General features: G+C 45.7%; 1 protein-coding gene across 1 annotated transcript; it reads right to left on the reverse strand.

Moving 5' to 3' along the window:
- Nucleotides 1–1,339: 1,339 nt before the first annotated feature.
- On the reverse strand, nt 1,340–9,507 carry ODC1 (ornithine decarboxylase 1). The gene is made up of 11 exons (XM_027455225.3): nt 9,303–9,507; nt 7,122–7,270; nt 6,842–7,015; nt 6,496–6,668; nt 6,074–6,208; nt 5,816–5,897; nt 5,431–5,514; nt 4,026–4,188; nt 3,827–3,939; nt 3,335–3,549; nt 1,340–1,814 (listed from the first exon to the last, which is right to left on the reverse strand). Exons 2-11 carry the CDS (start codon nt 7,221–7,223, stop codon nt 1,673–1,675), a joined length of 1,383 nt encoding a protein of 460 aa, XP_027311026.2. The 5' UTR covers nt 7,224–7,270; nt 9,303–9,507; the 3' UTR covers nt 1,340–1,672.
- Between the last annotated feature and the right edge of the window lie 4,994 nt (nt 9,508–14,501).

The raw sequence follows: 14,501 nt of genomic DNA on the forward strand, positions 1-14,501 counted from the left end.
TCACACTAGGAATCATCAAGTTTCTGTGAATCTGTAGAAGCTAAAATGAAAACCCCTGGTTTGGTTGCAGGGAGTTTCTTTGGTATCAGACACAGGCTGTCACTCTCCTGCATGTAGGTACCGCAGTTTGCAGAAGGGTATGTCAGCAGCCAAACAGCTGGCTCCTGTATGTGTGAGAATTCAGGCAAGTGCTATTCCAGTCACAAGTTTGCAGCTAGGAGTAAAGCAACTTCAAAAAACAAAGCATGACTTCAGCTCAGCTGCTTCCAGAGAAGCAGGAATGAGTAACTTGCTCCTGTTTACCCAGCTCATTCAGTGAGAGGAGAGCTGAGGCTCTGCTGAAAGCACAGGAGGAAGATAGGAAGATTAAACATTAGCTTTCACAGCTGACTTTAAGAAAACAGCTTTGTATTTCTTATCTTGCTAGATCCCCTGTTTATCAGCAATGCAACCCCTCAGCTGACCTTTTAAATTTAAGTTAAAGTGTTTAGGATTTACATACTGATTTGGTTAAGGTTTTCCTTTACACTACAGGAAGCATTTGCTAAGGTATGCCAGCAACCCAGGGCTTTATGGCCAACAGAACAGACCTGGGACCTGCAGAGCATATGCTGAAACTATTTTTAACTATTTTTAGCCAAAAAAGTGGCAGTAAACTAGCATCAAGTTAGGTATAAATCAGAATGCTCTATTCCAGTAAGCAGATATACCCTATAATGGCTCTTACGGGCTACTACTTATCACATCTAACTCTAGGACCTGAAGCTTATATATTTCCATTAATAATAAATTAAGTAAATATCTTTAATTGTATTGCTATTAAATAACTTCTAATTCTATTGCATGCACAAAGGATGTAGTCTCACCCCTTACCTATTTCATACTGAAACCTTGAACAAGTGTCAAACACAAGTAAGATTGTGCTGTAGTCAGCCACACAGTGGGAAGAGAGGCTGAAACTGTGTATTTTCATCCTTCCATATGTAACAAGCAACTTGTCAATGGCAACCACGGAGCCTGTGCTGTATTATCCCATTACTAACTAGATATGATCTAGTCATTATGCTTGGCCAAAGCAGTTTATACCAATTGCAGAGCAATATGAATAAAACCTGCACGTTTTATTTGCTATACACTACTGTTAACCCCATGCTCAATAGCTAAAGACAGGTGTGATCCCATTGGAACTTACACAATATTATGCTGGTAGCCAAGCTTTTGAGGTCACATACAGGAAAAGAAACAAGTTCACTTCCCTACCCATCATGGTTTTTCTCTTCACTTACATGGCAAGAGCCACCTAAGAGAAATTTGCTGCAGATTAACCAAACATGGCCAGTTATTTCAATATACTTTATTTTAAAACAGGTAGGTCACAAAACACTAAGCTTAGCCCATTCTGCCATACACAAGCTACAAATACTTGTTTGACAGTTGAGGGTCAGTCTTTAGTAGCATACATGAAAAGTGAATAAAAATCCATATAAAACAATATTCAAATAGTTTCCATAGGAACACAGATAAATGTGACCCATCTCCTAGTCATTTTTGTTGCATTTATGCCAAACCTAAACTTTAAAAAAAAACACTTAAAAATTCTAGCAAGAATTAAGTTAATGGTCCCCCAAATGCCCTAAATTGACTAAACTTGCAGTTAGTTACTAAATATTATCTATACATTAATACTAGCTGAAGCACAAGTCGCTGGATATTCAATTCCGCTTTCCCAGGCACAAGAGAGTGGCAGACTAGCAACATCCTGCTCCTCCACTTCAGCTAGGAACCCTTGCTCCTTGATCTGCTGCATTAGTTGCCTGGAAAGAAAAAACAGAAGTCAAAAGGCTATTTCACTACAACATGTAAGAAAACATTTTGGTTACTAACAACTACAGAAGTTTGACTTTGTAATCTGACAGTACATGCAAGGTGAAGCTGTGTTCACCATCCAGCTGCCCATGTGGTATATGCTCTGACCTTTTACTTCAACCCATGTAAACAGCTTGTCCTTTACACCTTCCAGTTAAAAGCCACGAACTTTGCTGTACACACATACATAAATGCATAGCAAAAAGCTTTTGTCTGTGCTAAAGAGATCTGCAGCATAAACCTCACTAATACACTCCCTACAATTAATGAACAGTTTATACTAGTGGTCTCGTTTGGCAAAAAATAAAACCTAAGAGGTCATATGAGGGTAGAAAGAAGGCCACAGCCGTGGACAACAGTTATATTGGCTTATTCAAGTTCAATATGGCCCAAGCACAAGTATTACATACTAACAGGCACACAGTGCTACAGTGAACAAGCCAATTACTCTTCTGCAGAGCCAGCTGTAGTTCAGCCAGACAAGTTTGGGCTCCTACAGGAAGCCTAAAGCTTTGTGTGGCTTATGGAATGCTCCAGGTGACTGAAGGTGTCATTAAAGGGGAAAAAAAAAAAAAGACAATACAACTCTTGCTTATACAGAAGACAAGGCTAACAGAAGAATGGAGGAAGCTTCCTCTTACTTTTATCATCAGAACTCCCCCAGATTGAAGTTTTTTCAGAATATCTGGGAAGAAGTTAATCATGCTTTTGGGTAATACTGCTGCCCAAATGCTTTCCATCGCTTTAACAGGCAAGCTTCAGTACAGAGATAAGGACTTCCTCTTATGAAAAGACACTTTTATAGAAGACTCAATCCATTAACTTGTCTCACACCAAAGAGCATCCAGGTTACTTTCAGCTACTCCTTATAAAAGTGCAATTTCACAGTGTGCTGGTACGCCAGAGGTAATCCTGCTTTCCTCACTTACCTGAGCAGTAACTTCCTGTTGAAATTTAACACACTGCATTGGGCAGTGAGCCAGAGCCCAACCTAAGTCAACAAACAGCTCTCAAACAGAACACACTGTGAGGCTACACAGATAAGAACTGGTTTTATATTCCTGTTCCTTACAGTCAGGATTTAGCAAGCTGTCAGTTTAGAAGACAGCGTAATAGCAGAGCGGTGACTGACTGCTGGGCAGAAAAACTGGCTACAGAACCTGTAATCACTCTGTTGTACCAAACAAAGCCAAGCTAGAGACCCAAGTTAATGAAAAAACTCCAAGCACTGTCCCTTTAAAACGGCATCTAGACAAAAGTAAATCAGAAAAAAAACAACTGGTAGCACTGATTGTTCTACTAATGTAGCAAAAGCCTTTTAAGGCATTGCCCTCCACACCAAGATCAAGTTTTCCAAGGACTCCAGCACCACAGCTGTGTGAAGGAACTGCCAACTGACTCAAGCTGTGGTTTCTGTACCAAAAGCACTTGATGGATCAAGTTACTCCCACACATTTCAGTTACTAACCATGCTGGTCTTGACATCACGTAATGTATTGTTGGCCTCTGGAATCCATTGAAAGTAGAAGCTGCAGCAACAGTGTAGGCACCCATGTTTTCAAACAGGATCCAGTCACCAACTTGCAGCTCTGGCATGTTGAAGCGCTCAACAATACGATCGAGGCCGTCACACGTTGGTCCCCATATGCTGCAGGAATAGCAGCTGTCGTCTGGTTTAGGCCGCTAAAGGAAAGAGGATAATTAGTTTGACAGCCAAAACAGAGCTTCCAGAAGTAATATCATAACTGATACATGCACAGCACTCCACTTCTCCTCTAAAAGGAGGAAGAGCTGATTGCAGTTCCTTCTACACCCTTGGCTCTGCATTACTTCCACTGCATGCTGCAGAAGTTTACTGCCAAATTCTGTCTACGTGAAGGGAGCAGTGAACAGAAGCGACTAGTGAAGAGGATTTCCTACCACCAAGCTACAAGCATGAGATACTTCTGGATTACCGTACCTTTTGCAGAACTGGCTTAACATGTGCGTGGTCATACAAGATGCAGTTGAACGACCCATAGACTCCGTCATTCACATAGTACATAAGCGTTTTGTCGTTAGCATCGTCTTCATCTGGAAGAAGTAGAGCCACCCATAAGAGTGCTTGAAAAGACACATACAGTTGGGCTGGAAGTAAGATTAAGTCTAAGTTTACATACCATCAGAACCTGTTTGCTCCTTTAATACAATTTTTTTGGCAATGATGTTGACCGCCAGTGTGAATGCTGATGCAACATAGTATCTTCCTGGCTCTGCAATAATCTTTATTCCGGAATCCGAAGGGAAGTATTTATCCAGTGCTGGGTTGATTACACTTGTGATCTAGGGAGTAACCAGTTGCACATATTACTGTTTCAGCAGCTACTCAGATACTGTTTTAAGTCTGGGATGAAGTCAGTCTTTCTTGCTCAGGATAATATGCTGGTCAAACATGGATTAAAATACGCAAGTAGCTAACTATATTGATTGCCTTTGCTTTATTACATTTTCAAAGTTTAAGAAAACAAAAGCAGACACTTGCAGCTTAAAAAAACACACACGCACTGTTTGGCTGCTTAAACTTAAGTGAAGTCATCCCTCCTAAACTCATTAAACCAGCATCAGTGACCCGCAAGTCACTGCCTTTCAACTTTAATTTCCAGTCCACTTCTGGTTCTGCTAATCACACAACATCCACAGTTAACCATATCCTCAAGAAGTCATCTCACGGGATTTTAAGACTATAGAAATCTTTGTCATCACCTTTGAAATCACATTGCCTTCATGAGCACTGTTACTGCCAAATTCTGAAGTTACCAGTGATAAAGCTGCCTCCAACTGCTGCACAACTGCATTATGCCATGGAGCCCAGTGACAACAGCACTTGCTCTCGTTGCTTTCCATAAGCCAATACCACGCTAGGAGAAGGCAACTTGCATTAAGAGGTATAACAAGTGAGGTGACATTAGCCCACGTTATTAGCAGAAAATTCACTTTGTGGAATTTATTTGCTCTCTCCTGGTGTAAGTCGTTTAACACCACTTCAGACTGGGAGGTGTTCTGACAACACTGCTTTAAGTTAGTCCTGTTAATATCCAGCCACCTTGTGTCTCCTAAAACCAAAAGTATTTGTGTGAAAGCAAACTACACAATTATAACCAGGATTCGGATGTGCTTTTTGATCAAAACAGATCAGACACTGACCTGTTGGCTGCAACAATGCTCATGCCACTCAGAACCATGTGGGTTCAGGATTACCTTCCCAGATGGAAGCTTAACCAATCTAGAATGTCTGAAGAAGATCCTCACTGGCATAAACTTCTCTCAGCTGACCATCAAGTCCACAATTAAAGCTTGCTTTACAAGTTTGATGGCTCTGCTTGTTCATGTAGTCATTCAGCTCTACCTTATGAGCCAATCTAATTTTCAGTTGTCAGATACATTCCTCTCTCTTCTAAAATTCCATTTCTGACCACACAAATTCTATTGCCATGAAAAAACATAGCAGAAGAACAGTATTTTGTTTAATGCAGAATGATATTCAGAAAGATCCCACAACCCAAGAAGTTCTTAGCAAAGCTGTACCTCTTCAAACTTAAGCTTGACATCTTCAGAGCCAGGGAAGCCACCACCGATGTCAAGCAGATACATGTTGAAGCCAAGTTCAGCCTAAAATGAAATTAAGCAGAACAGTGTTAAGAAAAGTTTAGTTTTTCAGCTTAAAAATCAACGTGAAATCATTCTATTACGATATAGCAACAGAACTAGCTCACTGGGTTCAAGTAACAGCCATTTGAGCTACTGATTTTACTGCACCTGTAGGTGAGTTTTTGCAGAACTGTCACTCAGCCAAGACCTCAAGAACTCCAGCATGAAATTAGTGACTTAACAGGCTTTTAACCCCGTAATCAGTTTTACAATTGATTCAGTTCTGCCATAACAGTTCCAGATGAAGTAGAATTAGACTTACTCCCATATCAAACACACAGCGGGCATCAGAAATGGCTTGAACGAATGTCTCTGGGTCTGTACATCCACTGCCAACATGGAAACTACAAAGAGAGAAAAATATTTGTTGCTGTTTTCTGAGTGAGTCAATAAGTCTATAGAAAACTCAAATCACAACATGCAAAGGCATCTTTATTGTCAGGTAGATTAAAGAAATCTTAAAGGGATCACTTAAAGGAGTCTTACTGAATATGACTGCATTTTGCAGTTATCAACGCACCTAACACCAACAATGGCAAGGTCCAGCTCCCTTGCACGCTCCAGAAGCAGCCTGCTTGTCTTCAGTGTAGCTCCAAATTTGACACTCAGACGACAAACGGCTTTGGAGTCATCAGTTGTGATGCGCAAGACTAATCTAGAAACAGGAAAAAAACAAATGTTTAAGTTCTAGTATGCAAAACATCATTATCAGGCACTTTCAACTTTAGAATAAGGCTGAGCTTAAGCATGCAAGCTTTCCTGTCTGTCTCCTCCTTGTGTCAGAAAGTTCTACAAACTTATAGACTTCAGTGGCTGGAAGTAGACCTATTTTCTCATAATTTTACATTACTTTTTAACTAAAGAAGTTGCTGGTAACAGCAGCTGTTTAATTAACCTAAGAATTCAATCAAGAATTATAAAACAACTACAGAATAAACTTACTTGGCTTTTGGATGGGCCCTTGCAACTTTCATTAGCTCTACTTCACTATCAAACGTCATCATCTGTACACCACTGCTAGCAGCATGCTTGATCTGAGATATTTGTTTGCAGGGATTTGCATATATTATTCGCTCCGGAGAGACACCGATGCTCTGTACCAGCTGGATTTCCGTCTGAAGAAAGAACAGATTACACTCATAAAAGATTCTCTTTACTTCTAGATGAATAAGCAAATTAATCAATAAAACTAAAGTGAGGGTGCTTGGTTATGCTTTACTGGATACAAACCCACCCCGAGGCTGAACATACACTACTACCACAGATCAGAACATGGTCCAGATCTTACCTTACTGGCACAATCAAATCCTGCACCAAGAGCAGCAAGAGTCTTCACTACAGCTTTGCTGTCATTACATTTGACAGCATAGAATGGGGTTACTCGAGGAAGGGCTTTACGCCACCGTATGTGCTTCTTTATAATATCCCCGAGGTCAGCAACGTAGAAGGCATCTTTATCATCCTAGAGCAAATACACAAAGTTACAACCGATGGGTAACAGGATAAGCTTGGAGGTCAGCATTTGAGGAGAGCACCGTGAAACGCAGTCATTTTGCTATCATACTTACAGAAGATGACACTTCATTTATTTTTTGGTCAAGGATATCCTTGGCAGTAAAGCCTTCATCAAGGAAGGTGAATTCAAATTCTTCATTGCTGAAGTTATTCATGATTTCTGAGTTTTTGGGTTTATGCAGAAGGACTTGGGTACAAATTGCTGATACAGAAAGAAAAGAAAAACAAAACACAAAAATAAGTCATTAATTCATTGAAGTCATTAATTCAAGATTTCAAATCCATGGTCACTATATGATCACTACTTATAATTGCCAATTACATGACCACTGATTTCTATAGAGATCACTAACAGCATTAAACAGATGACATCAGATTTAATCAGAACCAAAAAGAGACACTCCACAAAACAGCCTTCTCAGATTGAAGACAAGTTATCTTCTATTCATAGACTGTATGATGTTCTGAACCCTATTAAAAATACCAAATGCTATTGAATATTTTTAGTCCGTCCCTGGAAGCTTCCAGCATATTTTCCTTGACCTCCACACTGGAGTTTCTGCTAATGTTGTGGCTAGTGCCTGTGTCAACATACTCAGCACTTTTCTAATATCTCTTAAGCACTACAGTAGCTCACCAGTTTCTGGGGAAAGGGTTTACTACTTATTAGAGACAGAATTAGAGCATGTTACTGAACTGAGCAGTAACAAGTCTTACGAGGTCAATGCAAACTAAGCATTTGGACTTTCACTGCAGTTCTGACTGCATCTAGCAGAGCCTTGAAGTTGCTCTGTCAGTGCTTCGAGCTCCCCTGTTCTTCTATCCACAACCTCCAGGCTGCATTAAAAGAAAACTTCAGCTGTCAGGAGTGGCAGATACACCCAAGAACAGTGGTTCCTAATTGTGGTGCACAGGCATACATACATAAAGCCTTGACAGCAATTCCAAGTAACACTTTTTAACAAGGTTTTACAGCAGGCTGTAGTAAATCCATACAGTTAACAAACCAAGCAGCAAGCCACCCCCTGAAACCCAGAACTAAAAAGCAAAGAGCACATTCTTCTGCCACCCAAAGCCTATCTAGTACCCGGCAAGTTACCTCGGTCACTTTTCCTGAGCACTCCAAATATAGCACGGCATCCTGCTTCAACTGTTAGTTCAAGCAGTGTGTGCTGCTTTGCAAAGAGCTCAGCAAGCGCAAGACTGTGAGTGACTCATGGGGAAGATATGGTTTCATGTAACTGTGTCCAGCCCTCTGCCTCCTCTCAGCACTTTTTCCTACATAATCTAGCCGTACAGATTAGGATTGAGGATTATGTCAGCTGTAAAGTATTCAGTAATCTTGAGTTACATCACTGCTTGCCCTCTTGTGAAAAAGGGCACTTATTACACATGCAAGATAACCTAAGTTACATTTGATAGATTTTTTTTGATTAACAAGGTTCAAAGTCCGCTAGAATCATTCATTTCATTCAGTGTGCACACTAAAACCCATTACACTTCAACCATGATAACAACTTGGGCAAGAGATGATAAAACTTCATCCCAGCCTTCAGAAACATATGGCACGTGAAGCACCGCTGCCAAGGGCTACTTCTCAAGGACATTTCCATTTTATTTTTTTTTTATCATTTCTCACCACGCAAACTAGATCTGAGATTCAAACTCGACTAAGCTCTAACGAAATGAAACCTAGCAATCCTCATCCTCCCCCCCGCATGCGGCGTTAATTCTCCCAGAAGCTGGATTAAAATCAGCCCTTCAGGCTCTTCCCAAGCGGCTTTCAGAAGCCAGCAAGTTAAAGGCTTCTCGGGCACTTGTTCCTACAGACAGCCTGCACCTTGTCGCGGGGAGATGCTGCAGCTCCGCACGGCGCAGCCCGGGGTTTTTAATCAATTAAACCCTTAATGAGGGCGTTCACACCCCCTCCCCGCGTGGGGCAGCGCTCCAGCCACGTTTCCCCTCACAGCCCGGCGCGGGCTGTGCCGCACGGCCCCACCTCCCCGTTATTTCCCATTTACGGCGTAATTACCCCCAGCCGCTGCGCTCTGGGATCTCCTTAGCGCTTAATTCTCCACAGATCCCTCTCAGAGCCCCCCTGAGGAGAAGCGACCCGCTCCCTCCAGACCCTTCCCGCCGCCCCCGCCTCACAATTCCCCTCACGGCCTCTCCGTCCCCTCCCCGTCCCCCACAGCCCATCCCCGGGGGGCCCCGCGGCAGCCCCGCGGCCTCACCTCAGGCAGGCCTGCGGCCGGGGCCCGGCTCCGCGGAGCGGCGGGAGGCGGAGGTGCGGCGGCGGCGCGGCCGCGTCTGACAAAGCGGTGGTGGCGGCGCGGCGCCCCTATTTATAGGCCCCGGCGGCGTTGCCATGGCAACGCACCAGCTCAAACCAGCCCCGAGCGGCTGCGGCCGGGCCGGCGCCGCGAGCGGCCGCTATTGTGACGTCGGCGGCGCGGAGCACGCGAGGCGGAGGGACACGCCCCGCGGAGGGACACACGGCTCCGAGAGCCACGCCCATTGGCTCACGCCCCGCCCATCAGCCCCAAGCCCCGCCCCCCGCGCTGAAGCCCGCCCGCCCCGCCCCTGAGGTGCGCTGAGCGCGTCGGGGCTCTGCCCTCACAGGAGGCCGCTGTGTGTGTGTCTCTGTGCCTGTTTCCTCGATTTTTTTCCTTCTTTTCTCGCAGTTTCTAAATAAAAGATGGCGCTTCGGTGCGCCAACAGCTGTACGTTGTCCCTGCCGTTGCACAAGCAGCCCCACACCACCCCTCTTCATGCACAGTTCCCCCTACACATTGCCCCTGCCGTGCAAAAACAGTCCCGAGAGTACGCAATTTGTACCCAAAACACATCCCGGGCATCTTTCACCACACGTTTTCCAAGCACGCAGCTTCTTTGTGCTGCAAACACGGTGTTACATGCTTTTAGCAGCAAACCGAAATAGCCCCTCGCCACAGCAAGGTTACAGAGCGTACAGCTCCGCGCAGCAGGCGGCCAAAAACCTCGTGAAGTTACCGTAAACCCTCACCACACGGCTCAGTTTCCTAACTCTGTTTCCTAATTTGCCTTCGCTGGGGGAAGCAGCCCCCGTGTACCCAAAAGGAGCCGTCCGCAGGCACGCGCCGTGAGGCGAAGCGCCCTGCTCTGACCCCGCAGCTGGGGCAGCTCCGGTCCTTCACGTTTTGGGATCCGAGACCAAAAAGAAACCGAAAAACAAGCCAGTGCTCTCAGGCACATCCCTAAATAGACCTGATACTGCAAGCTGTTGGCCTCTGCGTGAGCTCAGCCCTCATAGCTGAGGCAGGCTGTGAGGTTTTTATTCACTATATTTAATACAAGAGCTCTATATTCGTTCTATAGGCAACACGTAATGGTCAAACAGGCTTAGATAGAGTCATCTTGCCTTGCTGGCATTGAAGACAATGTCAAAATTCCCCAGGAGCTAGCTTGAAAAACAGAGGTCAGCCTGCTCCATGGGGTCGGGGAGGGAAAAGCCCCTGTGTGCATCCCCCAGCCCCACAGGGCGCTGTGTGTGCACGTGGTGCCCACTGATGTTTGCTCACAAAGGCTTGGCTTCTGGTTAATGTGTCTGAACACAGAGCTCTCAGCACGTGTTTTGTGCTTTGAGGTACAAGTGAGGATGACTGGGAGTCATCCTCGGTGTCCCTGTTTTCACCACGGCCTTCTCCTCCGCTGGCTTTTGCTGTCTTCGGGTAGACAAGTGACAGGAACGCAAAGGACATCTTGTTCCTTACTATAATGCAAAACAAAAAAGCTTAGCAGAAGTCTTCCCTGGGTTTATGACATTAGGCTTGAGTGGTCATCTCCGTCAGGAGGAATCGATAGCGTGGAGGCTAGATGTGAATAGCCTGCATGATGCATCAAATCTGCGTCAGACCCTTTGGAAGAAACAAGACACAAGGGTAAAATTTGGAAGATTTTAAAGTCTGGATGTGTTAAACATGAGAAATGTTCACTCTTGTCTCTGCTAATGCTAGGTGTATACATGTAGCCAAGGGTTTCACAGACTAAGTGAGATCTTCCAAAGGTTTCCATGTCAGGGGAAGGGAGTAGTGCAGCATTTGGAGCAGACATTTCACTTCTGGAAAGGATTTCATGCAATAGAAGTACTGTGAGACTACAGATCAAATGTTAAATGAATTTCAAGAGAAAGCGTGTTGGCTCCTTACTTTTCATTCATCTTCTGGGAGATGGAAGTGTTGCAGTTTCACCTACGCAATACCCACAGAGCCACTGCACATCTGGTCCAGTGTCATCAGCTGCAAACGGCTGTGAAGCAACACGTCACAGCTGGAAGCACCACGTTTTGGATTATGATTGCAGTTGAATCAGAATTAGTTTAACCTAGGGAAGAGCAATTTCAAAGGTGGATAGCTTAGGGGTGGCTACAAAGATGGTGCAAAATGCTTCTGGGCATTGCCAGGCAGTATAGCGAGGAGCAATGGCTATAGGTTGTGACATTGGAAGATCGGGTTGGACATCAGGAGAAACTTCTCCTGGAGGGTAGAGCAGTCCTGAGGCAGGTACTGAGAGGGGTGGGATGTCCACACCTGGAGATTAAAACAAGTATGGTTTGAGCCATTAAAGGTGTGAGTAGAGAAGTGCCTGTGTGTCGGGGCCAGGGCCAGGAGGGCACGGAGGGATGGAAGGTGCCTGTTGCAGAGCCCAGCAGCCCTTCTCCTGGCTCTCCTTCAGACAGACGTGGTGAGCAGGACAGATGGATGTCCTCACAGCCTGGGGACAGGCAGCGTGGTTCTCTGAGCCTGTGCTGGGGGGAAGGAAGAGCAGAGAGCTCTGTTTGGGAGGGGGGTGCACCCATCTGTCCTCGGGCAACTTGTGCAATAAGTGCCTGAGAGCCTGTGTTCCTCATTTTCCTGCAAAAGCACCCAGCAGAAGGACCAAGAGAGCAAATCTGGTGCATCACGAAGCATGTTTGGTGGTGCCGCTGAAGTCCTATGTCCACTGCAGATGTCAACAGGTTGTGGCTGAGCTGGACGTAGCCTCCACCTCCTCTCCCAGGTTGAAGGAACCTGACAAACTCAGCTTTGGGAGAGTCAAACCTCGGATCTGAACTTGGTGCTCTGCTCAGTCCTTTCATTAGCGAGATGGACGTAACTATTGGCAGCAGCTTCAGGGCGTGAAAAGAGGAATTTGTCTCAATGTGATGCCCGGAGGCACGCAGAGGGCTTTTTGTTTGGCAAACAGCCTCGGTCCTGCAGTTGTCCCATGCACAGGACCTGCCTGGAGTCAAAAGGAGCTCTGTGCACGAAGCGTTGGAGCACAAGGAAGGATCAGGCCCTCAGAGGTATATTTTCATCATAATGTTTGAAGATTTACGTGTATAACTACGCAACTCAGGGTGAGACTGTGCCTCTAAGGCAAAACACATGAGCTCATATAAAGAATTTATCATTATAATAACAATTTGCATTTCTATAGAACCTTTGATCTTAGGATCTCAAAGTGCTTAACAAACACAAATTAATTAATCCTCACAACTCTCCTGCGAGGTAGACATGTATTATGGAGAGACGCTAGCAGCTAGCTTTCCATTATAAGTCTCATTTTAACTACCTCCTAACTTTGCCAAAACTAAACCAATACACACAAAAATTTCACAAGCATGATCTTGTCCGTGGGTAGGATCTTTTTAGAAATTCTGGGGCAAATGGGATAAGATAGTATAAGATAAGTAGGTTAAATGGGGAGACCAGGAATATATCCCTGAATGAACTAATGCACATGCTCCAGTAGTCCAGAGGGGAAGGAAATGCAGAATTGGGGGTAGACACTTGCTTCTCCGTAACTTGCCAGCACGGAGATTCCAAGGTGGTAAGTGGTTATTCATCATCCGTGACACCAGTTATTAAATCAGGGAGCCAGAGGAGTGCAGGAGGTGACCTGCTTTTCCAAACAGAAGGGTCCTTCTCCAGGAACTGCGTTTAGCCCTGGCTCCGAAGAGGAAATTGCTGAGAGCCACATCTTGCCTCCTCCACGCAGCCCCTTCTTAAAAGGGGGCCGCCTTGGGAAGAGGCCAGCGTCTCGGGTGGAAGATCACCTTCAAGGAGAGGCTGCCAGAGAAAACCAGAGCCTGGCAGCGCTCCCGCGTCAGGGATGGAGAGCGAGAATGAATTCTTCCGCAAGAAAAATCCCTGTCAAAAAAAAAAAATAGAAAAGAAAAGCAAACCAGCCCAGGAAAAAACACCTCTGACTCCTCAGAGCTACCCAGACCTGGGGCCCGGGTGTGGAGGAGCCAGCAGGGATTTTTTTTTTCCCTGTTCCCGTCCTCCTGCCATAGGTGGGCAGGGTGTAGGTGGGCAGCGGGGCAGAGGCTTGTCCGCTGGCCGCACGGCAGGGCTAGGAGTCTGTTCCTGCAGGTCTATGCCAAGAGCAAATTGCTGCCACTCCCAGGAGGAAGGAGGAGGACAAGGGATTATGACTCAGGTGTCTTTAGGGTGGTACAGCCTCCAGGGACTCTTAGCGAGCTGGTGGAGCCCGTGCCCTGGGCTCAGCCCCGACCAGCGCACAACCCCTGCAGCAGAAACGGGTGCACGGCACAGGCTGTGCGGGTCAGCCTTGCTCTGCTTGTCATCAGCGAGCTTTTGGGCAGCCTCTGGACTCCAGGAGATGACTCAGAGCCTGGATGAGGGTTGTTGTGACGACAAGCAGGGGCAGCAGGCAGCTGTGTGGCAGTGATGCAGCACCGAGCTTCATCCCCCCACACGCTGCTGCCTGGCTAGGCAGCGCTGGTTTGGGTCACTCGCTTAAAACCACGCTTAAAAAAAATAATAAATAAATAAGGCAAAGCCTGAAAATGACTCACGGAGGTTTTGTAACATCTCCGTTCGTGAGCTGGTCGTTGGAGAGGTTTTCAAGGGTGGTTGGGATGTGCAGCAGATAGCGCGTGCCGTGTGGGAAGTGCTGTGCGCCGTGGGTGCAGTCATCTGGGGGATCCAGCGGGAACAGACTGGTGAAGGGAGGGGATTTCATCCCAAGCAGAGGGCCAGGGGATCCTGCTCCCAGCACATATTCTTTGGATATAGACAGTGGAGGTGATGGGCAGCCACCCCCCTGCCCCTTTGTCACCTCCCCGAGTGCTGCAATCAGTGCTGCTGCAGCGCTGTTATCACGGGAGAGCAGAAGACCCAAGTATTTTTCAGGCTCCTGAGGAATGACGACCTTGATTCCTCTGCTCTTGCCCATGTCGAATTGTACCTTACTCCAGCTGGTTACAGCAGGATGAGAAGATAATCAGGGAGAGCATCGCTAGTGGGTCTTACTGAACTTCAAACATGTCCGCTTGACATTTCACATGCATGGGTTCTTTCATACAAAAGTAGACCAAAAAAAAAATCCACAATAAAAATCAAACACGAGGATTTTTCTCTACTAACACTCGTGGTCAGTGTAGGGAT

The sequence above is a fragment of the Anas platyrhynchos genome, chromosome 3 (genome assembly GCF_047663525.1).
Source record: "Anas platyrhynchos isolate ZD024472 breed Pekin duck chromosome 3, IASCAAS_PekinDuck_T2T, whole genome shotgun sequence".
Classification (NCBI taxonomy): domain Eukaryota; kingdom Metazoa; phylum Chordata; class Aves; order Anseriformes; family Anatidae; genus Anas; species Anas platyrhynchos.